Genomic DNA, 26608 nt, shown 5'->3' on the forward strand with positions numbered 1-26608 from the left:
CTGTTTTGACCACTTATTACTTCTTAGGGTGGCCATAAATGTACCCCTGCTATGGCTGCCAAAGGAGCAAGTGTGTCTTCTCTCTCCAAAGGAAGGACATGATCTAAAAGAAGCCAAGAAGGGGCTCTAACATTTTTTTTTTATTATTAAGCTAGAAACAAGAGAAGAGTAAGAATATCAAAATGACTTTTTGGATCTTATAAAAGTAAAGTATGTTAAGAAACTGAGTGGCTTCCTCACATGGAAATAAAAGCCAGCGATGCTTTTGAAAATACCAATTTCAAAATTGTCTAAAGCAAGAAGTAGGGTCATGGCCACTTAACAAATGTCTCTTCCTCTTTTTGTCCTTCTTTTTTCTTATTCTTACTCTTTCTTTTTATTTATTTATTTTTTTTATTCCTCTGCAGAGCAAGGTGGTGAGTGAGCTCTGTGGGCAATTTCTAGACTAGAGCCTAGACTGGGGCTGTTCCAGTTATGTAGAGCAGCGGTTCTCAACCTGTGAGTTGTGATCTCTTTGGGCGGTCACATAACAGATATCTTGCATCTGAGCTATTTACATTATGATTCACGACAGCAGCAAAATGACAGTTTATAAAGTAGCAATGAAACAAAATTTATGTGGAGTCACCACAACATGAGTATTGATGGGTGACAGACTTAGGAAGGTTGAGAACCACTGGTATAGTGTCTCCTCTCTGAAGAACCCGGCTCCCTTAGCTCTTGAATGTGTAGACCATGCTGCTCTGTTTGTACTCTTATGTAGGTCACAGACTCTGTTCCCTCTGGCTGCTGTCGTTAGACATTCTTAGAGAGTAGGCTGTGTCCCGGTTGCCATCTGAGTCATCGTGTAAAGCTGTTCCCAAGCACCTGGCAAGGTGCCTAGAACATGGTGGCTTCTCGGCAAGTTGTGGAATCTCACCTGTCATGTGGTCTGCTGGCACATTGCAAGGTGTCCGAGTTAGTCATTGTTTCATAAAGCATCAAAACAAGTAATTGGTGCCTCCTCAAATGGAATCAGAAAGCACTCCCATGCAAGATTTATTAACACTCTCCTCAGATGCCTTGGAAAATGAAAGTGACAGTTTGCTGCGTAATTGTCTATAGATTGCAGCATGATTCGATTCTTCTGTGTATCAAAGGTGAAGCTGGTTTTACTACTACTGCCTATGTCAGGAAATGTTTGAAGCTTGTTTGGCATGTGGAGAGAACAAGACATTTGTACTACGCTCTAAATGCAAATATAGTAAAACTCTAAGTATCTTTCTTTTTTTTTAACACTCTGCCTTTTGCATATCTAAAGTGGGATCAATATTGCAAGGCTGCTCCGAAGAAAGAGACAATGCCTGGCTGGGTTCTGGTTCATAGGGAACAACAAGTGGGGCCAGTTATCAGTATCCATTACTATTGCTAATAATTAGAATTAGTCTGGAAGTGGGGAATATGAAAACTGATGTTAAGCTTCAGGGTTTCTCTGGGATAAAGCATCTTGGGTTGCAGAAGTCCTGCTTCTCAGAAGGCCTCTTGCTCAATTCTCTGTGTTTATCAAGTGATTCAGGTCCTCTTCGCATTGCAAAGACACCATCACCCCCAGAGGAGCCTTCGCCTTTGCCCAGTCCAACAGCCAGTCCCAACCACACACTAGCGCCTGCCTCTCCTGCCCCAGTGCGACCCAGGTCACCTTCACAGGTAGGACATGTGTACCGGTGTCATGGTAGAACTCATGGGGAAGTGATTTTCTCTGGGATCATCCTGTGGTGACCAGGCATTAGAAAATGCTTCTGTGGGAAGACTAAAGTGTGAAACAGTAGACATTACTAGCACTATGGAATGAGTCTGGTTTTCTATTTGATTTTTACCTTTTCTTCTATACTCAGTGTTTGAGTCCTTTGGACTTTCTTGCCCATCCCCAGCTTCTTGGACCAGAATGTATTCATCTCTACATTCTCTTAGAATCCCACCTTTCAGAGACTGGGGATCTGTTCAGTGATGGAGAACTCGCCTGGCTTGCCCCATGCTCTGAGTTCAGTTACCAGGCTTAAAAACAAAAATCGCCCTGGGGTCAAGGCCGGCCCAGGACTGCAGTAAGGTTTAGTATTCCATCACCCATATTGTGTTACATGTGAGTTGTGGTCCCTCAGCAAAAACCTGGCACAAGTTAAAAGAAACTGTGAGGACCAGGCAAGGGGAACTGGAGAGAGGGAAAAAAAATACTTTTGATTTCCCTACATTGAGCAAAAATAATATTTCTGTAGGGACATTTAACATTCAAGGTCCAGTATAAGCTTTCATAAACATCGTTGGAGCTAGAAAGTTGGAAGAAGGTATGTGTAATAGAGTCTAAAGTTCTCATTTCAAAATCCTGGAGTACAAAGTGAAGTGGAAGCTGCTTCTGGTTTGTCTCATTGATTCAACTGGAGAAAACAAACAAACAAAAAACCAACTGGCTTAATTTTTGTTTTAAAATTCCTGTTTTCTGCTGACAAGAGAAATCATTTGTAGTTGAACTGAGAATGTATGGCTTCCATGTGGGATCAGAGTTCCTGCAGCCCTGGGCAGTGCTCAAACTGAGGTGTATGGACTCTTCTCTCATGACATGACTTCTCCTGATTAGACCATTGCTTGTCAGTGTTCAGAAGCCACCCACATGAATCAAGTAGGCTTACACCTATGTACACCTCAGTTCATTCAGAAGTCGGTCTTCTCACTTCGCTGTGCTCATGTGACCCTTTCTCAAAGATGTTACAAACAACGCCTTTGGCTACCATGTTTATGTTTGATGCTTCCTAGACAAGGAAAGGGCCTCCTGTCCCACCTCTGCCTAAAGTGACCCCAACGAAAGAACTGAAGCAAGAGAACATCATCAACTTCTTTGAGGACAACTTTGTTCCAGAAATCAATGTGACGACACCTTCGCAGGTGAGTGCCCAGGGAAGCTGGGACGTCTATGAAAGGACCGTGGTGGGAGGGATTTTTAAGTCAGCTTCAGTGAAAGTAGCAGCTATTTGTGCTGCTAGTAAAAATTTGTCACTTGGGCTTGCTTTATTACTTTGTGTAAACAAAGGATTATTATATACACAATGTATAGAATTTGAATATTCTAACATTTATTGAGTAGAATATTACTTATTACAGTATATATTGAAAAGTATAAAATGAAGAAAAGTTGCTGTCATCTTACCGTTGCGACATAACCACACTTACACTCTGGCATGTTTTCTTTCTATCTGACTTCCCTCCCTTGAGGATTTATCAGTTTCACATTTGAAAAATTAGGCTGTGTTGTTAGGAAGTCCTGACATTGCAACTTCAGTTTACTGGGCATTTTATGTCATACAGTATTGTCTTTACAGAAGCATTGAACCTTACTATCCTATCAGCTGGAAGTTCCAACTTCTGACTCTTAGTTACACATTAATTTCTAGGTTACATCAGCCCACCCATTTGCAACTAGCTAGAGACACGTTCTTTCTTTTTTTCTACACTAACAATTGCACTGAACATATTTTAGGGTGGTTTGTCCTTGCTCAGTTGAGTTTACCACCCATAGCATCCTCTCAATTCCATCACAAGTAGGGACGTTAGTCTGCTAGAAGCCTGTGTACTTAGCCAAGGACATCCTGTCTAGGAGATGAGGCTACTTAAATGGCAAGAAGGTGTCACACAGAGTAGGTCGGAAGTAAAGACGAGGCTCAGAAGTGTTCTTTCCTTTTAAGTGTTTTTATTTGAAGATTTTTCTGGCTCCCTTACAAGGACCCTCATGGCGGGGAGAGGAGGAATCAAGGTACTTTTGAAAATTGCAGATGCCAGGAGAGTCCTTAAGTACTTCTGGAAGCATCAACTCTTGCTAGTATTGTTGAGTGAAGGAGATGGGAAACAGGGTTAGTTAGGGGATGGAAGCGTTAGATGATTTTGAAATTACTACCCACCAGAGACATATAGAAGTTTGTTGGGGGTGAGGGACATCATTTGACCTGTTTTCTTTTAATTTAAGAAAAAGAGAGAAAAGGGATTCTGGTTTTTGCTTTTGTTTTGTTTGATCTGAGAAGCACCCTAGCTCCAGTTGCTGGATCAGAGAGTGTGATATCCAATGTTTCCATCCACCAAATGACCCCTGGTTCCACATTAAGATGTGCAGAGATGGGAAATGGGATTTATATTTTGGTTTGTAATCATGGGTTATTAAGTGAAAAAAAATCTAGCCTTATTTCAAATGGAAACCGCCTTTTCTGCAGTGTTTTAACAGTTTCCTCGGTTGCTTGTCCTTCTGTGCCTGAAAGCAGTACTGTGTCATTTTATCACATCCAGCAGCCACTAGTCTTGAGACCTCGCTCTGAGAGATGCTGTTTTGATCAGTTGTAAGTCTACATGGTCTAAATCAGCGATGCTGAGCCGATGGTCCAAGCTGGTGTTGCTGAGCTGACTATTACATTCAATTAACAGATTCTGTTCACGGAACTGTTCAGCCAAGCCAAGACATGATAACTGCCCCCACTTAAAGCCATCTGACTGTTTTAATGTTTCTTGTAGGATTTTTGAACACATACATGTTATGTGCTTGTAATATTAGATGCATTGAAAGGTCTGTATATCAGGGAATATATTATAAACCAATATATTGTATAATCTGGGTAATAATGTTTTGGGCAGTTCACAGACAAATGAACAATAGATGAAAGATATCAATTCTTGTTGAAAAATGAAGTACTGAAAACTAGAAAACTGAAAGTTATCTGAGATTATTTCCCCCTATATTAATGTAAAATGAGTCTTCTCTGTGTTGTCTGTATTTTTTTTTCCCTAAATGAGTCATCCTGCATTTAGAAGATCATTTATGGCTGCAGATGGCTATTTTTATCATGCACTTAATGGGAAAGAAAAACACTTGTGTTCATCCTGGCCAGATGCTGCGAATGTAAGAAGCAAATCTATCCTGTCTGATAGAAAAAAAAAAAAAATTCGGCTCAGCAGCAACACTTTCCCAACTGTGTCCTTGGGACTGAGAACAGAAATCCACCGAGCCTGCAGAGCCCTCTAATGGCCCAAACCTTAAGTATGGCTCAGAATTTCCCATGGGAAATGCTTTCTTCCTACTCAGAGGACACTATGGAGTCGTAGACCAAATTGCTTTTCTGATTTTCTAATTTTTTTGTCCTCAAAAATAAACTGTTGTAGGACAGTTTGTCCTTTCCTCATCTTCCCTCCCAAGAACTTAAACAGTAAAAAGCAATCCTGTACATGAATCCTTATTATGTTTTAGATTTTATTAATTATTTGAGAATTTAATATTGTATATTTTGGTAATAATTCACCCCTTCTATAATTCCTCCAGAAGATCCACTGGAGAGGTGAGTGTCTTCCTGACCGGCTGGCGGATGCCCCGGAAAGGGAGCACATTCCCACAGAGTTCTGGGTTTAATAGACAGTGGCAGGCATTTCCCTGCTTTACTGATCCATCATAACAATTCAGAGCTGCTTTCCACATGCTGTCTAGCTCTCCCATTATCCTGGTTTCAAGATTTGATAAAGAAATTATTTTTAGTGGAAGCACAGAGCTTGTTTTTGTGTTACCTCTTTCTTCTAGTAATCTGTTTGCTATGTGGGAAACATGATACTTTTGTAGGCAAATACTTGGCAAAATTCTGTATTGGACATTATTAGATATAAATATATATTATTTATTCCTCTTCACATATTTATATAATCTATTTTGATGACAGCCGTCTCCAACAGTCCTTCTTCCACTCCTTCCAGACCCCTCCTACCATTTCTCCCTTCCAACTACATGTTCCATCTTTCCGAAAAACATGGGAATCACTTTTAATATTTAAATTACTGACAAATAAAATGTTTTTGAAAGAACAATGTCTATGAAATTTTAAAAGTATATAAGGAATAATCATGCTGGAAAAATGGAAAGCTAAAAACTAATATTGGAGCGTATATATGATATATATGAGAGAGTTTTGGGCATAAATATTTATATAATATGAAAAGAAGCAATAGGGGCATATATAATATATTATGTAAATATATATTATATGACATAAAAGAAGAAGCAAAATTGTCTAGGAAAAGAAAGAGGCATGTAGCACAAATAATAAAAACCCAGAGACAGATATTGGGGTTCAACCTGAAGATCAGAAAAACGAAGCAGTCAGCCACTGACTCTGACCTCTACCTCAAACTGAAATGGTGATCCTGCCTCCGCAAATCCTTAGTATGACACTGAGCTTGAGAGCTGTCTCTTCCCGTTATATTCCTCTCTAGTGCTGGGATTAAAGGCGTGCACCACCAGCGCCCAGTCTATGGCTAGCTAGTGTGGCTGCTGCGAATAAAGGTGTGTGCCACCACTGCGGGGCCTGCATGGCTGACGAGTGTGGCTGTTTTTCATTGACATTCAGGCAAGCTTTGTTTATTAAAACCCTGATAATATACTATTTGGAGACTAGGAGGGGTGGGAGAAAGAGTAAGGCATATGGGGTGAAAAAGATCAAACTACACTTAATTCAAAAGATGTTTATGAAAGCCTTCACTCCATACAATGAATAGACATCACTAGAAACATAACAGAAGGGACACATAACTGAAGTAAAAAAAAATGTTTTGAGTTTGATTAAACTGAAAATTCCTACATTTTAAAATAATGTACAAGAATGATAAAAATCTATCCCTAAGTACTAAAAATAACTTAGTAAATGTAGTTTTTTTTAAATTTATTTATTTATTAAAGATTTCTGTCTCTTCCCCGGTAAATGTAGTTTTAACCTAGATAATAAGAATGCATTATTAATTTAAAAGGGAGCCCACACAGTAACACACAAGCAGCTTTTCTAAACAACAAATGTAGGATGTTAAAGTATTACCGTTACACCCTCCCAGCTGTTCGTGTATTTCTGTATTCGGAAGTTTGTTTCTTTGATCAGTAATGAAAACAATTCCCATCTTCAAAACCTTTCTGCAGCCACTTCAACTTTATGTTGCATGTTCCTCCACTGATGTGATCTTTCAATTTCTATACAACAAAATGTTCAAAAATGAAACATACCAAATATCAAAAACATGTTACTTGACTCTGTGAAAGTGCCCCCAATTCCTCCCACTGTGGTATAGTATATGGAGACCTGGTCTCAGTTTTGCTCTTTTCTATGTAGCTTGAGCCCAGGTTTACCTAACTTCAAGTCCATGCTGTTTTCCTGTGTACCACTGCCACAGGTGAATAGATACTAATGCTTAATATAGTCTTACAATTCTTACCACACACACACACACACACACACACACACACACACGAACACATACAATGATAGGATAGATCATATGATAACTAAATCAGGAAATGGAGTATTAATTCCTGATGAGAAGCAACTGAAGTCAAGGGTACATTTCAACTCACTGTTTGAGAGACAATGTATCATGATATAGAGGGGATAGTAGCAAGAATACAAGATGGATGGTCACATTGAGTCCACAGTTATGAAGGAAAGGGAGGATAGGAAGGGGGCAGGCTATAAAACCTAGAACCTCCTTCTAACACTTCCATATAAAGTTTCCATATTCCCAAAAATGTGCCATCAGGTGGAGACCAAGGGTTCATACACTGAACATCTAGGGCACATTTCATATTTAGCACACAAATGAGAATCACCAGGAGGATGGGAAAGGTGAATTCAGTAGAATTCATTGGTTCCTTCCTATCTGTGTTTTAGAATCATAGAGGTATACCACAGCAGTGGGTTGTGCTAATGGGCTCAATGCTCACTACATCTTATTATTTTTATATTCATCTGTGTTTTTTATCTGTGCATTTTCTGATATCCATTGTTTGAGATAACCAAAAAAGATATTTCTTTTACCTGTGTGGCATTCCGATTCCTCCCCTTGATGGAAAATCTGACCTGGAATGTGATCTGGGGAGTGGGTTATGTGTGGTTAGACTTTATCACTGCATTGGATGAAGCCCTGACGTGACTAGGGGCATATCGGTGAGACATCCTGCCTAGCTCATTCCATTAGTTCCTATCCATCTGTCTTAACAGAATGAAGTCCTAGAGGTGAAGAAGGAGGAGACTTTGCTGGATCTGGACTTTGACCCTTTCAAGCCTGATTTGACTCCTGCAGGTTCTGCTACAGCAGCCCACTCCCCCATGTCTCAGGTATAAAGTGAGTGTGGGAAGTTTAGGGATGAGAAGCCTTCATTATGCCTGGCGCTCACTGTGCCTTCCAATTGAGGGTTATCTATTTTTTCGTTTTGGTTGAAAATTATTTCCTACTCATAAGGTATAGAAATAACACTTTATTAGTACCAAATATTTTCTATTTCTCCATGCCATTAGCCTTCTCCTGCCAGCCCAGATGTTTGCCTCGGAATTGGGTCTCACAGGGTCGTTCTCTCAAAGGCGTGTGGGCTCTAATACTATGCCTCGTGCCTTCCCTAAACGAAGCTCTTTTGGTGTCCTTTTTGCACTACTTCCTTTCTCATACTTTGCAAGGCACGGTTTATTTGAATAACCATCAGACCCTCCTCCATCGAAATGTGTTTGCAGCCTAGATAGTTGCGAACTTGAAGTTGCCCTTGTGTTCATTGTGAAGAACCCTGCTCTGGTTCCTGACCATGGATGTGGAGTACCTTGGCTCTTGTGCTTGCTCTTGCTCATCACTTCCTTACTCTGTAGTTCCAACTACTTCCTGTAGCCTTTGTAATAAGATTCTCTGTCAGAGGGATCCTTGCATTGGGTGCTTTATAATGAAATCATCAGTAGTGAGTGCACATCAGGCATGCATTAACATGTTTTAATGGGTACCTACTACAATAAGCGTGACTGCCAATTAATCTGTATGTTCTGTATCCCAGTTATATTGGAGCATATTTAAGGATCTGTTTGCCATCAAACTGGTCATAAGATATATTCTTGAGATAGTAGGAAGAGGCAAGCACATCGGTTAAGTATTAAAGTCTCGAAATCTGCATTTCCTCAATGATATGCTAACCCCTAGTGTTGGAAAGCATTTTTTGTTGTAATGATGTGTGTATAGTGAAGTACCATACTTACTGTAAATCACTGTCAGTACCAAGCAAGCTAGTCTAAAGAGCAAAGGCAGACGGCTTAGATCCCTGCTGTTCTCGTGGTATCTACATGTGGCTCAAACTAAGTGAAGTTATATAAAATTTAAAGTTTGCTTCATTTAGACTAGCACATTTCAAGTTCTTGATAGCCACATGTGAAGTGTGTCCACCAAAATAGGTAATGGAATTAGAGTGTTTCTGTTATCAAAAATGGGCCTAGGAAAGAGTGCTGTTCTAAATGTCACATGTGTGTGACATTGCAACTCTCCCTGGCATCTTTATTTTATTACTAACTATGGACTTTTACTCATAATGTTTTTCTTTGTTTTCTTTTAGACGTTGCCCTGGGACTTATGGACGGTAAGGCATTGAGAAGTAATTTCACATATTCTGATCAAAAAAAAAAAATTGGAAACCTCAATATATGCTTTTATTTATGAGAAGAAGAAAGCCCATACATGTAATGATAATGTATTACCATAGAAAAATACCTGAAAGTTGTGAGCTTTTCCCAAATCCAAAAAAGCCTAGTAGAGAAATGTGTGTCAGTGGTCTACATTGCTGAACTGGTAGGGATCAAGACAATGGCATTGTGCTCTTTGTGTCTTCCTGTGGGAGATGATGACCAAAAGTGCTGTCGTAATGGAAGGCTCTTAGGTGTGTGGTACTCTTAGATAGAATCATAACACAGTGTGGATGAGAAAATCAGAGGTGATAACAATTTTTTCATCATTATATTCAATTAAGTTTGGTTAAAACATTTGGAAAATTTGAGCTAGACAGCTGTGGATTTGTGTTCAGACACTAATTCTTATAATCTTGTAAGTGTGATAAATTTCTATAATTCTATAAGTATCATCTTTTCTCATCTATAAAATAAAGATAATGATCCCTACCTCAGAGTGCTGTGAGAAGCTTAAGAAGTGTATAGTATTTAGCTCAGTATGTGATATGGATCAACAAAAGGTAGCTATAATTATAGTGTTGTTTTATAAAGCTAACCTGATGTGCAAGGTTGAATATTTTTAGAATTTAGACTAGGGAGAAAGAGGGGGTGGGGAGGGAAAGAAGTGACCAGAACTTTGTGGTGTTCATTGGCATTGCAAATTTAGGAGACTGGTGACCCCATGTGAAGCCTGACATTCCTTAAGGCAAAGTCTTAGCCTTTAAAAAACTCTGATTGTGAATTCTTCAGAATTATACCGGAGTTTAGTAAACTGCAGCAGACACATTCAATAGATATAACTATTATTTGTGGACACAGTCTTCAGAAGTGGTATTTCTTCTTGCTTCCTAAAAATAAAAAGGATGGTCATCCTCCTCCCTAGAGTTTATATTCTATTTTTTAGGATCCTTGAAAGAGATCAAGATCACAGCTAACAGTGTTGGTTGAAGGCATGCATGACCACCAAGTCAATATGTTTAACATGGATTTAGTGTTACTTGTATACTTTCTAAAGGGGGGATGGGGTGATATTCAGGGTACTAGAGTTCTAACTTCAACTGTGTGTTACTTTTATTGTTAATTATGGGAATAATACTAATCTTGGTAATCCCAAAATTTCATAATTTTAATTAGAATTATGACACATTTTCTTCCCTCTCTAAAAGGAATGCAGAGAGAGCAGAGGTACCTCTATAAAAAGCTTTTCTCTGCTTCAGAGGACAGACCTGCTAGGAATAGTAGTCATAATAAAAATGGATGAAATCGTGGCTTTCTGACATACTGCTGTCATTCATAGTTCTGTCTACTCTAAAGGGTATTTTTTATGTGGGTTGAAAATGGCTTCTAGGTTGAAGGAAGACTATCAAGAGAATCCTCAAGGTAGTCATGTGGTTAATAAGAATTTATTCTCCATTCAACACAAGCCTCAAAGATAGACCCTAGTGAAGAATGAGTTTGACATTTTGCTCCTATGGAGCCTATGATATGGAATACTTTCTTGATATCTGTGCATTCTGGTGGTCTCAGACTTGCATGTTCATTTGGATAATCATTTTCATTTCATGGTCTCCTGAGGTTGAAATTGTGAACTAGCCACAAAACATCCTCCCTGATGCTAGAGATCAGCACAGGCTCTTTGTGCTTCATTTGTGCCTCTTCCACAATTGTCTTGAAGAAATTTTAGGACAAAAATCATTTTTATAACAAGTGGTAAAATTTAATTCCCGTACAGTAAAAGCTACAGCATTCATAAGAATGTTGTGCCTGGACAGAATGAGGCATTGACCAGTGAAATGTTTCTCCTTTTTTACTTTTTTCTCTCCCCTCTTTCAGACAACCACTGATTTGGTACAACCGGTAAGTTGATTTTTATAAGATTCTAGATTTTAAAGATACCTAACATTTATACATATGTAATTTTTTTGGTAGACTGACTTCTCTCCGTGGCATTGCTAGTTCTAGATTGACCTTAAGTCAATTAACTCTAGTGTTTTTTTATTTTTATATTTATTTATTTGTTTATATTTGTTTTTGAGACAGGGTTTCTCTGCCAAGCATTTTTTAATTTTATTTAATTTTATTTTTTGTTTTGTTTAACTGGTACTACACTACTGAAGAGCTGTAGGTTTTTCATCAAATATTTCATGGTCTGTTTCATCTTTCTCTCCCCCCTTTGCTTTTCTACATACTTTAAAGACTGACTCTTCCAAAAGTCTTTCTATGTGTAACCTCATCAGAGACGAAACTCCTGACAGTGGTTTGGCTGAAGAGCTTCAAAGACCTGAAACTATAGGTGCATTTACTTGGGGCCCTCATGCTAGAACAGACAGTGTCAGCCAGGAGATGACCCCAAGTGGGTCTCAAGAAGACATAGTCTGTCCCTCTGGAGTAAAGCAGGCCATGAGATTATCCACCGAAATGCTTTCTTCTACCGACCATTCTAATATAGCTGAACAGGTTGAGGATGCCCTAGGACCAGCCCCTCCAACTAGAAATGAACAGCTGTCCTCAGAGCCTGTGCCTGGGGCTGGAGTTTCTATTACTGCGTACATGGAGATGAACCAGCCATATGCAGCATGTGACTCAGAGAAGCCGGTTGTGGGAACAACTGACCTGCTCAAAAAAGGTGACGAAGAAGCTAAAGTATCAGATGAAGAAATAAAGCAGAAACAGAAAGTAGAAGATCCTATGTGGAAATATGTGGACACAAATCAAAAGGTAGACACTGAAGCTATTGATACCAAGGCACTAGAAGATACTGAGGGATATGAGGAGAAAATTTGTGATTGTCTAGGAAATAGAACACATCATCTCGAAACACCAGCAGAACAAGGTCAGGAGACCTTCAAAAGGCATGAAGTGGGAAGTAGGAAAGATCTAAGGGTGGAAAGTGAGGAAAGACTAAAAATCTATGAAAATTATTTTGAGGAAGCTGATGTACTCGAAAGAGACAAGGAAAGAGTATATGTGGCAGATAAATTTAGTGACAGAATCCAGGGATTGTCCGATGAGATTCAAGTAAAAAACAGTCATCACAAAAATGTAGAAGGCTCTGAATCTACACCTGCCCATCATACAGAGATCTGTAATCTGCCTCTCCAGACAGACCCTGTGTCTATTATTAAAGATTTGAGCATTGAAGAATGGGATTTAACTAGAAAAGAGATAGAGAAACATTCATCAGGCCCGCACACCCATGCCACAAAGCATTATCCAGCACAGGGAAGTTCAGGTGTAGAAGAAATTCAGTGTGGCATTGTAGTCAGTGCTCAAGGAGCTGAGGGGCTTAAGAATCAGGATGTTGTTTTATCATCCAAATATGCAATGGTAGATGAGTCTGGAACTGACCCTTACTCTTCTCTGGGAACTCTTGCAAGTGGAAAAGGGCAGTGCTCATATAAGAGGAAAGATTCATCAGCAGGGAGCTTTGCAAGTACAGGGCCTGGAAACCCTCGTCATGCCATTCAATTGCCAAGAACTACAAAGACAGATTCTTGGGGAACAGATGCAGGTCAAATCTGGCAGCCAGACTTGAATTCAGGAGCAAATATTGTGAATCTAGTGGGAGTCTCTGGTATTCCAGATGGCCAAGCAAGTAGGCTTGCCAATTGGCAGGAATCTAATAGCCACTGGTCCATCAGAGATATAGAAGGTCTACATAATTGCTGGGGACATTTAGCAGAAAGTCAGAAAGGACTGGAGGTGGACTTACCAGCAGATGTATGCAGGAAACATGTCAGGGCTAGTGACTTGGATCAAAGCCAGGAGACTACTAGACCAATGGCTCAGGGGACCTCCTGGAACACTAGCATGGAGAGCCCTGGTAGTCCCCAAGACAATGACATCAACAACTCAGATTTATCTGAAGATGAAATTGCTAACCAGAGATATGGATTGTTGTACCAAGAAATAGAGGCTGATAAAGATGAGGTACTTACTCTCAAATGTAGTGTAGAGTAGCCAGACTTCCTTAGGTTCTGTTTTCCTTATGTCTCTCACCAACTTCACTCTCCATCATTGATCTCCTTGACACATGTACCTCTTGAAACCTATGTAAACCAAACACAAACAGGTTGACAAAAAAAAAAACCAGCAAAAACAAACAACAAAAATACTACATAATGATTATGCTAGGAATTAATGGAGTCTTTCTTACTATTCCACTTTCTGAGTTATTTTTGCTACTTTCTTTTCCTTTATTCCCCCCCCTTCTTTCTTTCTTTCTTTTTTTGTTTGAACACTAAAATGTGCTAATCCATAAGCAACACAGATTTATTTACTGGTGCTAATCTGACTCCATTAATGAAACATGAACTGTTTCTACCCAAGCTCATTAAAACTGTAGAATCTTAGTTGATGTTCATTAAGTTGACGGATACAAATGACTTAAAAGAGATACTAACACCCATGGTTCTGGCCTAGAATCATTTTCCCATTATTGAGAACGTCAGTGTTGGCAAACATTGACCCATATGTAAGCAACAATTGTAAAGCAGATCTTCCACTTTTTTTGTCAGCCTATTTATAATAATACAGCATGGCTTTTTGTAGTTCCTAAGTGTTTTCAAGCAAAGCAAGCTGTTGTATTATTTTTAAATTTGTGTGTTGTAGTCGTTAGTCTCCAACTTGCCTAGTAGATATTCATTCATCCTATGGAAATGTTGGTAAAAAAAAAAATCACACCCGTTTTCCCATTTTCCATTTCCTTTAGGCTTCTGGAGGTTCATTTAATGGCTTTACCCAGGTAAGGTGAATCTGGTTCCTTACAAGAGCCACCTGCTAGAATGTTTGAGTCTTTCCTGCGGGAGTTTTGTATCATCACTGCAGCAAAATGATTAAGAATGTCCGTACAAAATTTGATCTCACTACTTACAACTAACTTGAGGAATGGAGATAGCATTGTGGCGTTGTTGTGATGAAATGAGCTGTTCTTGCTATGAGCTGAACCCAGTGACCCAGCACTTGCTAAGTGCTTTATAATGCTATGCCAACTTTTCTGCTAGTCATTAGAAGTAATTCCAGTATGAAAGATTTTCTTGACTTGGCTACTGGAAGAGGAGATAAGATTATTTTTACTAAGATGATGGATATTAGAGATGATGGTTTTTAGAGATCCTTCTAAAATGTCATAGTGAGCCACACCATGTACAGCCATACCTTTAGTAATTTTCCAGATAAGAGCCATCTGAAGATAAGGAACCACACTCCAGCTCTTTCCAAGACATCAGTGGTTCCTGGACATGTTCTGCTAGCACAGATTAATGTTTAGAATAACTCATGTTAACACTAATTTGGTATTTTTTAAACGATTTAAAGGGGGACATTCAAAAACACCAACTGATACAACTGATGGCTTCTAGTTTAAATAGTATAAGCAGAGACTGCACTTTCATTTCCCGGCTGCCCAGACCCAATTAATCACACAGAAACTATATTAATTACAACACTGTTTGGCCTATTAGATCAAGCTACTTATTAAATAACTCTCACATCTTAAATTAACCTATTTTATTATTTTTTTATTTTACTGTGAGGGTTGTGGTTTGTTACCTCTTGCTTCTTGGGCAGCTACATGGTGTCTACCTGACTCTGCCTTCTTTCTCCCTGCATTCAGTTTAGTTTTCCCACCTATCGCTCTTCTGCCCTGCCATAGGCCAAAGCAACTTCTTTATTAAGCAATGGTAATAAAATTTTTTTATAACATACAGAAGAGAATCCCACATCATCTCCCCTTTTCTGTCTAAATAGAAAAGAAAGTTTTAACTTTAGCATAGTAAAATTACATATAACAAAACAGATATCAAACAAGAATTACAGTTACGATGTTTCTTTATATGGCTAAAGTTTTATATCTAATTTATCTTTTATCATAACTAAGGAAAACTATAACTATCTGACTTCAGCTCCATCAAATACCCCAGAAGGATATGTTACCTAAGTAAAGAGGAAATTCATTGTAAGCAACTTCCAAAACTCTAGAATTCACAGAGACATCTCACTTCCTGGATAGTCATCCAAAGTCCTTCTTGCCCATAGTATCTGGTAGCCTTTTTTATGAAGCAGGAAATTTGAAAGACTGTTTTGTCTATAATGACAGTTTGTCAGTTGCTTTCTTCTGTGTCCTGCATAATGTCTGGTTAATGAAGTAAGTCACAAAACAATCCCACACCAGTTTGGAATTATGATTAATATAAGGGTTATTTATTTAAAGGGAAAAAACATACAGATCACGATCCTAGACAACAGCCTCCTGCATGACCAGGAATAGTGTCTGATAGCCAGAAGTGGAATCTGAAGCAAGAGAGTGAGTGGAAGGCTACTGCTGCTTTTTTTTTTTAAAGCAAAAGATACCACACCCCAGTGGGCTGGTATCTCAAAGGCTATTGGCTGAAGGAGCAAAAGTAGCTCCGCAGCACCTGGCAGTTTCTTCTGTGAAGCAGGAACCTGAAAGACCATCCCATCTTTTAGAAAGTTCATCAGCCATTTTTCTGTGGGTCCTGCATGACCAGTTCATACAGTACACCATCAAGCAGTCAAGCAATGGCAATTTCCTGCCCAAATGACTAGCCTTGTCACACTGAAGGCAAATTCCATAACAAGTTCCTTCAATGTCCATCAACCTCTCTGAAGTAACTGGTGCTGCCAGAAGCAGACATGCCTCACTGTCAAGAAAAGTCTAAGTTTGTAAAATCTTTTAAATGCCATATTCTATAGGTTTTGGAAGTATTGAGATTATTTAGCTAACTGAAATATATCTCTGTATATCTAGAAAATCTAACATAATTAAAGTTTGATTATTATAGATAACTATCTATTAATCTATGTTTCATAACTATATATTACATTTTTAAATGAGCTGCACAAACACAATACTTTAAACAAGAGCAGAAATACATATATACAGTGTAACAAAACTGACTTTAAATTTGTATCAATAGAACAATATTTATACCAATGCAAGTATTCATCTCTATATCATTTCCCCCTTAATTTTTTAGAAATTGAACTGTGACCATTAACTACTTATAACCAACCCCTTTAAAATGAAAATAAACATTTATAAACAATCATTTTGGGAATTTAGGTGCAGTTTTCTCCAAACTGCTTCCTGCTGTTTGTTAGGCAAAGTATTTTTAGGATTCACTGAAAACTTTTTTTGGGGGGTGGGGGTGGGGGAATTCTATCACATTAGCCTGGAAAGAATCCTGTGGAAACGAAAACAGAACCTCTTTTTGCAAAGTAACATATCTTTAGACTAAAGTTTTGAAGTCAAGATACCTTTAAAATATATATGTTGGTTTAGCTTACCAATTCTAAGAATCAAATGTTAACTCATTAATAGTCAAAAAATTCAAAGAAAAAACAAAAAATATACATAATCCGGACTCTCTGTGTATATTCCCTCTTTGCATGGCTTATTTGTTTATTCTATTACTTTTTAGTATTTGTTAACTTTATTCCTTTAATCTGTGGCTGTCTATACTCTTTCTTCTCTCTCTCCTAAGATGTACATTTATCCAACACTGTGACCCATTTAGAGGTCCTTTTGTCTGAATTTGTCTTTACTGTGTATCTGTAATGCTTTTTTGACCAAGAGTTCTTTTTAAAAATGTGAGGAGAATGGCTAGGACTAACACTTTGGCTATTCTTTTTGGCTTCGCCACATCCCACATGGCAGAATTGTTTGCCTCCAGCTCTGTGAGCCATGCTCATTGTACCAGCTCCAGGGATGCAGCAGGTCTGTGTCACCACTAAGCAATTTGTAGCACTCTGCTCACAAATTCCACTTAATTCTCTGTAGCAGGACCTCTCAAAAGAGCCAGAACTGTTTATGCCACCAGTATGAACCAGGAAGCCATATCTTAAAGAAGCCGCACCTCTGCTTGAGCCAGTGAGCAGAGCCTATCTAAAAAAAATGTGGTTACCAAGAAGCTCCAATTCACTCCCACTTTTGTGGGTCTAGAAACCTTTCTTAAGCTTTCTTAGGCTTTATGTGAATGTATGTTGCCAAACACTGGGTACCAATAGTGAGCATAGACTGTGCTTTCATTTCCCAGCTGCCCAGACCCAAACAATCACACTTAAACTATATTAATTACAACACTGTTTAGCCTATTTGGTCAGGCTTCTTATTAACTAACTCTTTTATCTTAAATTAACCCAGTCTATTATTTTATATTTTACTGTGGGGCTCATGGTTTGTTACCTCTTGCTTCTTGGGCAGTTACCTGGTGTATGACTGACTCTGCCTTCTTTCTCCCTGCATTCAGTTAGTTTTCCCACCTATCTCTCTTCTGCCCTGCCATAGGTCAAAGAATCTTCTTTATTAACTAATAGTAATAAAACATATTCATAGCATACAGACGGGTATCCCACATTGAGATAGCTTTTTAAAGCTTTCTCCCTCTTTTCAGCCCCAGGAAACTTCATTATTCACCATGCAGGCAGATCAGAATATGGTAGGTGGCTTGGTAAGTTGATGTGAATGTATTTGGGGACAGTTGATAGTTATCATGGGATATTTGAAAGTTAGTTGGTCATACTAGCTCCTTTGGAGTGTTAATTTTACAGAAAATGATTTCTACAGCTCCCTCTTTGCAGAAAGCAAAAAGAAAACCACCTGTAAAATCAGACTTTAACCTTGTTTACCACTGACACAGTGTCACAAGCAGAAACCAGCTTCCTGTGATACTTACGGTCCTCAGTGGAACACAATGAATCCATCAAAGTCACAGGTCACTATGTGACTATAACTTAAGGTATAGGATTGAAAATGAGTTTGTCTTAAGAATTTATGGATCAACTAATAGATCATTGCCTTTTCCTTTCTTGATTTGCATACTGGAATGATCCCTTCATTTTTAGTGTAAAATATACTTATACACTGAAAGATCACAGAACTGTGTGTCCTATAGGTTATTCTTGACTCCTACCTGGCAAAGTTGGACTTTCAAGAGATATTCTCTGTGTCACTATGTCTCTGTTTCTGTGTCTTTTTTCGTGTCTCTCTTTCTGTCTGTCTGTCTCTATCTCTGTCTTTGTGTCTTTCTTTCTCTCTCTTCCTCTCCCTCTCCACACAACAGAAGAATCATTTCAGGTTCTCTTACATTTACCATAGAGACACGAAGGTAAACTTTTACAGATAAATGCAGTGGTAGGTGTTTGCCCGACTTTAAAGGAAACCATTCTGGAGGCTGTTCTAAAGAAGCTGAACACAATTCCACTCTGTGATTCCTTAGTTCTGCAAGGGCCTATGACTCCAGATGAGAGAATTTATTTCTCTAGAATGGATTTAATAAAGCTGGCTGCCTGCTCTGAATGATGATGAGATTCTGGATTCTCCAGTATGCTGCAGTGGTGCCTGCTCACATGTCGAATCTCTTTTTTTCCTTCTTACCCACAAATAACTTCAGGCTGAAACTGAACAGGCGCTATCCATGGAGCCCCAAGCTGAGGAGCCTCCTGCCACTGCTGCTGCGCCTGCTGCCGGGCTGGACCTTGGACTGGAGATGGAGGAGCCAAAGGAGGAGGCAGTGGTGAGCCCATGCCCTGCCCCCTCCATCCACTATGCTGCTTCTTTCCACCTTCTCCCATGATCCTTTGTTCCACTTCCTGTCCTGGCTTCAGCTAGGATAAAGGACTCCTTTGTCTGCCATGGTTCCCAGGATAAAAGAGCTTTCTCTTTTTTTTACTTTCATAGTAAAAACTCAATTCCCTGACATCATCATCATGATAAATATATAATAGGATAATTATTATTATTATTATTATTGAGATTATACCAAAGAACTGATCTTATGGATTAGGGAAACTTCCATGTAGCCATAGATGTGGCTCTCCAAAACCTGCCTCTATGTTTATGTGTGTGAGTGTGTGTGTGTGGTTGCATGTGTCCATGTATGTGTGGAGAATTCAGACATCAGATATTTTCTATAGCTTTCCATTTTGGCTTTTGATACATGAGCATTTACTGACCATTGTGCTCACTGACTGGCTAGACTCTCCATCCATCCATCCATCCATCCATCCATCCATCCATCCCTGGAACCTGCCTGGGAAAAATACAACTGAATTCTTGACCACTGCATGTATCCACACAGACACTCGCACACTTCAACACAGAGGGGAAAATGCAACTCAATTATTGACCATTGCATGCATCCACACATACATTTGCTCACATAAACACAGGACGAGGAAAAGTACAACTGAATTCTGGATCACTGTTAAAGAAAACATTTGTTTTGAGATGAATGTGACCAATACCAGGAAGGTAGAACGATGATGATTTAGATTTTGAAGAAATCATTTGATTCTGAAAAGTGCTCATCAAATTCCCACTTTGAATGTCAGATGGCTTCTTCTCCATCTGTGCCTTTGTACTTCATTGGTCTCAGGTTCCAGAACAAAGCTTAATTCCACAAAGCCCATGACATTGAACTGTGGGGTGGAAACATGAAGGAGAGAAGCCAACACCCTAAGCCCAAGCACTGATGCAGGTTCTCTGTAATCCCCTCTCAGGTTATCGAGATCACCCACTCTCTCACTCATCCAAATTTTATACTTCTGCAAGCAGGTTTTTAATACATTTTGATTAAAATATAATTACATCACTTAGCCTTTTCCCTTTCCTTCCTTCAGTCCTTCCCATGTCCCCTTCCTCCAGACATTTCCATGTCGCCCCTCAAATGGGTAGCCTCTTTTCTTTAATTATAATTTACATAAACATATACACAATTACATAAATACAACACACTGAGTCCACTTTTGCTTGTGTGTATATGATTTCAAGTCTGACCACTTTATATCAGGAAACCAAAGGAATCATCCCAGCGAGAGGTATTTTCTCTTTCTCTCAGCTGTCGCCAGTTCTTTGTCTATGAATGAGACTCCTTGGTATTTTTTTCCTTCTACTTGTGTTTTTATATGATAGCCTCCATCCTTTTTTAATGAATAGCTTCAATGAAGAACATTGGGGTTCCAGATAGGCTTAAATCTCTGATAATATCAGGACTTTCCACAATTAGTTCTTAGACTTAAGAGATGTCCCTGGGGAGTAGCTGAAAAATCAGAACGAAACAGCAGCTCTTGTTCAGCCTCAATCTTGAGCTTCCCAAAGGCAGTGTTTTCATCCATTCTTCTGGCTGTAAAGCAGTTGTCCAAGGGGGATGTGGCAGCAATGCCCTAAGATGGGAATGCATGGAATGAGCTCTTTAGCTATAAAAAGCTGGTGATGAGGAAATCACTTTACCCTCTGCATCTGTTTCTCATTTCCCCCCCAATGAGCTTTAAAATGTAGAAACTTTCAAATCCCTGCAGTGTGGTGAAAAAAATCTTGTTTACAGCTGTTTTCCACCTGCGTTTAGTAGGCAAGTGAGGTGGGATATGGGCATGGGGTAGTTCACTCCGTGATGCCACTGCTGTTCCAAAGCCATGAGGTCAGTGGGCTGCCAGTGGGTCTTCTCAGTGTGATGCTGTGCTGCTTTCTCCTCCAGTTTCAGGTCACACACTGCCATCTGTCAAGCCTCAGGCTACTCTAAGACATGTACATGGTCAGGGCTGGGATATTTGCCCATAGAACATGAAAATATTCAAGTGATATCCAGCCCAGTCTTCATTTAGTCTCAGGCAGTGCCTGGCACCTTTCCTTCAATTCTGTCATACTGATCCACGGCCCACACAAGAGGCTTGCTGCTGCTCTCCTTTTGTTGACAATGTTTAGAGTCAGAATCTTAGTGTGGAGGTTGGCTTGTCACTTACTTATGTAGCCCAAGCTGTCCTCCTGCCTCAGCCCTCTAAATGTTGGGATTGCAGGCACTTGCCTGACTTGCAAAGACATCTTTTTAAAAACCTTCTCCGGGCTCCAGTGCTTTTTCCCTCTCCCATGACTGAAGTTCAGGATTCAAAACCAAACACTGATAAATAAAATTAGGTAAAAGTCTCTTACAGACTTTGCAAGCCCCATGGAAGAAGCCTGTTATGATTGCTTTCCAACCACTGCTTGCTCATGCTCACATTTCTGAGCAAGCACAGTGTACAATATTTACCTTGGCTTTAAAAGCTACACCTTTTTCTAGTCATTTTGCAAATAGACCACTAATTGAAACTTTTAATGCCGAAGGGTATCATTATGAGATACTGTGTCCTGTGCTTAAAGCCAAATTAACAGCAACAAAAATTCATTAACTTTGGCATCTCTGCTGAAGATGATTTTCAAAGAAGATGTGAAGCTAATTTTAATAACTGTTTCCCATGGCAACAGTGATACATTTGGTTGAGTTGGACTATAAAGCCAGCTGCTTAGGGCTTCCGATGGGACTGCAGGAAAGATTAGAGTAGCAGCCTGAAAGCTGAGTGAGATGGAAATGGGGGAGGAAGAATCTTATTACTTTTTGGAAGAAAATACATGAGGAATATGTGAGCCAAATTTGCAGTACCAGGCACCACTTGGAAAGAAATGGCCATAGAGTGTGGGATTCCAAGCACAGCACTCTCCTGTAGTCTTGTTGGAGGGGAGCTGCAGTGAGCAGTGTTTTAAGCACCTTTTGTGTGAAGAAGCGTACCAACTGCCACCCTATTTCAAAGTACCAGAACCTTCTCTGTGGGGCTATAATGATCTCTTGTAGATCTGCCTCTTGACTTTCTCTTTAAAATAGAACCTGAAGAAAATATTTAGTACTTAATTTTAACCTTTTAAATTTAGATAAGTTTAGAAATTTATAAAAATGAAAGCATTTCCAGCATTATCAAGAGCTCTGGTTGGAGCCTCGTTTAGGGACAGTTAAGAAAAGGCAGTGATGGTCTGTGGTTGGGACTTCCACTGCTTCTGCCCCTTTACTACTTCCCTCTGTGATATTGCACAGCCAGCTACAAGAGGGAAGTAATGGTTCACCCCAGCCCTCTCTCCTTTCACTCCATCTCATTCCTTCATTTAGACAATGAGAACACATACCTTCCACCTTTTGGATGGCATTAATTCTTAGCTGGTGAATATACCTGTGACTAGGGCCCTATTCCTAAATGCTGTCTTTACTGCAATGGAGAAATCCAGGCAAAGATCAATAGGCCTTTTGCACTTTCTCACTCTGTACATAATTTTCTAAACAGTGAAACCTAGAAGATAATTGTTAAAAACAATGTAGAAAAGTTCTACACAACTGTTCTAGTTTTATTCTATTGCTGTGATAAATACCATAACATAAACAACTTTAGGAAGAAAAGGATTTATTTGACTCAGATTTCCATGTCACAGTTTATCATTGAGGGAAGTGAGAATAGGAACTAAAGGCAGAAACCATGAAGCAACACTACTTGCTGGCCTGCTTGTTCAGCCTTATGCTTAGCTGGCTTTGTTTTACAGTCTATGAGCCCCTGTTTAGAGAATGGCGCTGCCCACAGTAGGCTCATCCCTTGGACAATCAAGACAGTGTCTCTACAGCCATGTCAACAGACCAATCTGATCTAGGCTATTCCTCGATTATGGTTGCCATCTAAGTGGTGTCAAGTTGACAAATTAAAACTAACTCTGACGCCAACTAGCCTCTTCTTGATTTCTGTTTGTTACAAAATTTGCTGTTGATTAGAAGACACTTTGTGCCATGTCTTTGCTTGTTCCCAAATAGCACAGGCAGCAGGAAAAGGTCATTTAAAGAATGGCATTCCAAGAGCATAAGGATACACATCAACTGCTTGGAAGGGAGCATACTTAGAGTCCTCTTCCAGTATGGCTGCTTTGAGAGCTAGCACCACAGTTTCTGTAGTTGGTGCTCCAGTTCTCAGGACTGCTACAAAACTGCCTACTTTAGATGTTTATATTCTCCGGTACAGATTAGTATGACACAAACACAGAATTTCGTCAGATCATTCCAAACTTTGTTTACTGGTTGAGCAGGTTACTTTTGCTCTTTAGATCTTAGTTAACTTCTAGGAATAATGGGGAAAAGCTATAATAGAGATGTTAAGAGAATAATATGCAATAATCATAAACTTCTGTGATGGTACGCAGAGACTTTTGGATTCACAGTAATGCAAGTTTCTTACCCAAGATGGACATATAAAAATAAATTGACAGGAGAAGCCCATCTGTGCATCAGAATTATTATTCTATAGAATCAGGATAAACTGGAAAGCCTAGAGCTCAATGGTCTTCTAGCCAATTGTCTTTATAAAGCAATATGCAAACATATTGTCATATTCTGACTCCAGTAAAAAAATGCCCTGCAATTATCAAAATGTGCCATTTATCCAAAATATGTAATATATACTTTTTATAGTCTTCACTTATCATTTATGCCAGAAATAATATACATAAAATAACTGCATAAGTTAAGAAGGAATGAGAAAACTGAAAACACTAAAAAGTTACAAAAAATAAAATTAACTTTTTATCAGTTCTTCTCTTGTAGTCTTCCACATTAATGCTAAAAGAGAATTTTAACAAAAAGTATCAAAGTTTCTATAGTGCTATATTCTAGAAATGTCAGTTCTAGATAGGAGGCTTTTCTTTAAGCGAAAGTATAGAGGTAATAGAAGTCAAAGCCAAGCCTACAAGGCAGTTGATGAATGTATATGGTAGTGCCTTTCAACCTTAGCAGTGTGCCATGGGATCATGCTTGCACACCTTTGACACACATTTGGGTGATTTAAAGTAGGTGATTGTACACTACATCTTGATAAATCACTAATTTGATAATTCACTACTGCTGTGATATACACCACAACAAAAAACAACCTGGGGAGGAAAGGGTTCTTCATTTGGATTAAGCATCCCAATCACAGTTGATCATTGAGGGAAGCCAAGGCAGAAACTCAATGAGGACAGGAACATGGAGGCAGGAACTAAAACAGAGAGCATAGAGAAATGCTGTTACTGACTTGCTTCTTCCCATTCCTTGCTCAGCCTGATTTCTTATATAACCTAGAACCACCACGTAGAGTGGGCTAGGCACTCTTACATCTGTCATTAATCAAGAAAATGCCTCACAGGCTTGCCTGTGGACCAATCTGATGGAAACATTTTCCCAATTGAAGTGGCTTCTTTCTAGATAAGCCCGGATTGTGTCAAGTTGACAAAATAAAAATCTGAACAAGATAATCTCTCCTGGCTGTTCACCTCAAAGGGGCATCTGAATGTCCCTAGATGGGATGAAAAGTGGAACAAAGGAAATGTTTCTAACATACAGGAACTGCTGAGACATCACCTAATTTAAAGTTACTAAACACAATAGAAATAGTTTGAAAGCAGCAGAGGGCACATAAACCATGCAAAAGAATGAATGGATTGCTTATTAGATAAAACCTCATTTTATCTGGCTGCAAAAATATTAATCAAAATATGGAGAGAAAATTTTTAACTGTCTTCTCTAAGTGAAATCCAAGAAGGCATTGATGAGAGAAAAAAGAGTCAAGGCAAGCCAAAGGAAAGGGAAAAGAAAATGCCATACTAGAGCTAAGATTTGAGTAATAACTGAGAAAGACTAGGGACAACTGTGTAATGGGACCAAGGATCTCCCAGCACAGAGGAAAAACACAGCAAAGGTGAGAAGATTGGATTGGAAAATCAAAAGGAAAAGTCCCAGTTCCTGGACCGTTGCTGATACTCAATGCTGGACAGAGATTTACAGACTTAGGGAGAAACTTGTTATGTTGGATTGAAATTTTCTAATTGAAAGAATCCTTGGGGGTAGATCACAAGAAATCAACCAGGAAGAGAGAGACTACATTTTCTCTTGTGTGTGTGTGTGTGTGTGTGTGTGTGTGTGTGTGTGTAATAATTTGTGCTATAGATATAGTCATTTGTATGTGTGTTCATTTCTGCAACAAATACAGTCATTTATAGATATACAATAAAAAATGAGGCTACTTGGGAAAAGAAAGTGGAATAAAGGAGATGGAGGAGACTAGGAAGCAAATATACAAATATTGTCCAAGTAATATTATACCTGAATGGAAATGCCTATGAAACCCATCACTATGCACAATAAATGTATACTAAGAAAACATCACACATGGACAAGCTAATGACAAGACCATCTAAATTTGTTAAATCTTTAATTCAAAGCTTAAAAAGCTCTGCAAGCAAATACCAGGGAGACCTGCTTTAGACTTACCCTTCGCAAAACAAGGTCAGAAGTTACTAGAACAGCACAGAGCTTCCACAGACATTGTAGCATCTGCTCCAAGCCAGAAACTGACCATTATGAAGAGGGCAAAAGACATTGTCAAAAACATAGCAAAATGAAATCTCCACAGTTACCCTGAAAAAATTATGAAGATATGTTGCAATTGACTCTCAACATGGATTATACAAGCGTGAATAAATGGGTCATTCTGAATGTCTTTATCCTCAGGAGTGAAATTGCTAGCTCCCTTAGCACCTTTACCCAGCATTGTTCATTCCAGTGCTTGAGTGACATTGTTTGCCACCTTTTTATCAGCCCTCTCCTACTTGTTAAGTTCCCTTCATGTGGCAGAGATGAAATGAATCTCTGAGTTCCTGAAGCTGGGGTCCTTACTTCTGAGGATCAGGCAACACACAACAGTTCCTGGTCTCCCCCTGCTGGTAGCTCTTGTCACAGCAGTGGTTGCAGTCAGAACAAGTAGATTCCGTCAACCATGCCTGCTCAAATTACTTAGCCAAAAAAACGCTATGGTATGTTTATCTTGTGGCAGTAAAATAAGATACAGCCACAGACAGACACACAGAAAACAATCACTTTTATAAGCTTATGATTCTGTTTGCATCAAGTGTGTTTTAAAATTACCTTTGGTGTTGCTGGAGAGAGGGCTAAGTGGTTAAGAGTGCTTGCTGTTTCTCCAGGGGACTCATTTCAGTTTCTATCACCTTCTTGGGTTCCTCATGTTCACCTGTAATTCCAGCTCCGGGAAACCTGATGCCCTTTTCTGGCCTCCACAGAAACCTGAATGTATGTGCACATAAAGACACAGTCACACATACACATAAGTAAATAAAATAAAATAAACCTTAAAAAAACCCACAAGTTTACCCTTGGTAATATCATCAATATGCCATAGAAAGTAACATATTTTCTTCTAAGGAAGCAACATTAATTAATTCACTTAAGACAGTACCAGTTACA

The 26608-nt window shown here is 39.1% G+C and overlaps 1 protein-coding gene across 3 annotated transcripts in view; it reads left to right on the forward strand.

Annotated features, from left to right (window-relative positions):
* The window catches only part of Amph (amphiphysin), a 188954-nt gene that overhangs the window by 142617 nt on the left and 19729 nt on the right, over positions 1–26608 (forward strand). The window contains exons 10-17 of one of the 3 annotated variants that reach the window (XM_041645689.1): positions 1548–1686; positions 2788–2916; positions 8037–8153; positions 9401–9424; positions 11343–11366; positions 14221–14253; positions 17924–17980; positions 18923–19045. In XM_041645689.1, the coding sequence (XP_041501623.1) occupies positions 1548–1686; positions 2788–2916; positions 8037–8153; positions 9401–9424; positions 11343–11366; positions 14221–14253; positions 17924–17980; positions 18923–19045 (646 nt within the window). The remainder of the gene's footprint in view (positions 1–1547; positions 1687–2787; positions 2917–8036; positions 8154–9400; positions 9425–11342; positions 11367–14220; positions 14254–17923; positions 17981–18922; positions 19046–26608) is intronic. The other 2 variants (XM_041645690.1, XM_041645691.1) reach the window with 2 other exon arrangements.

This window comes from Microtus oregoni, unplaced genomic scaffold (genome assembly GCF_018167655.1).
Source record: "Microtus oregoni isolate MIOR12 unplaced genomic scaffold, Mior012 000115F_ref0000277, whole genome shotgun sequence".
In the NCBI taxonomy this organism is placed as follows: domain Eukaryota; kingdom Metazoa; phylum Chordata; class Mammalia; order Rodentia; family Cricetidae; genus Microtus; species Microtus oregoni.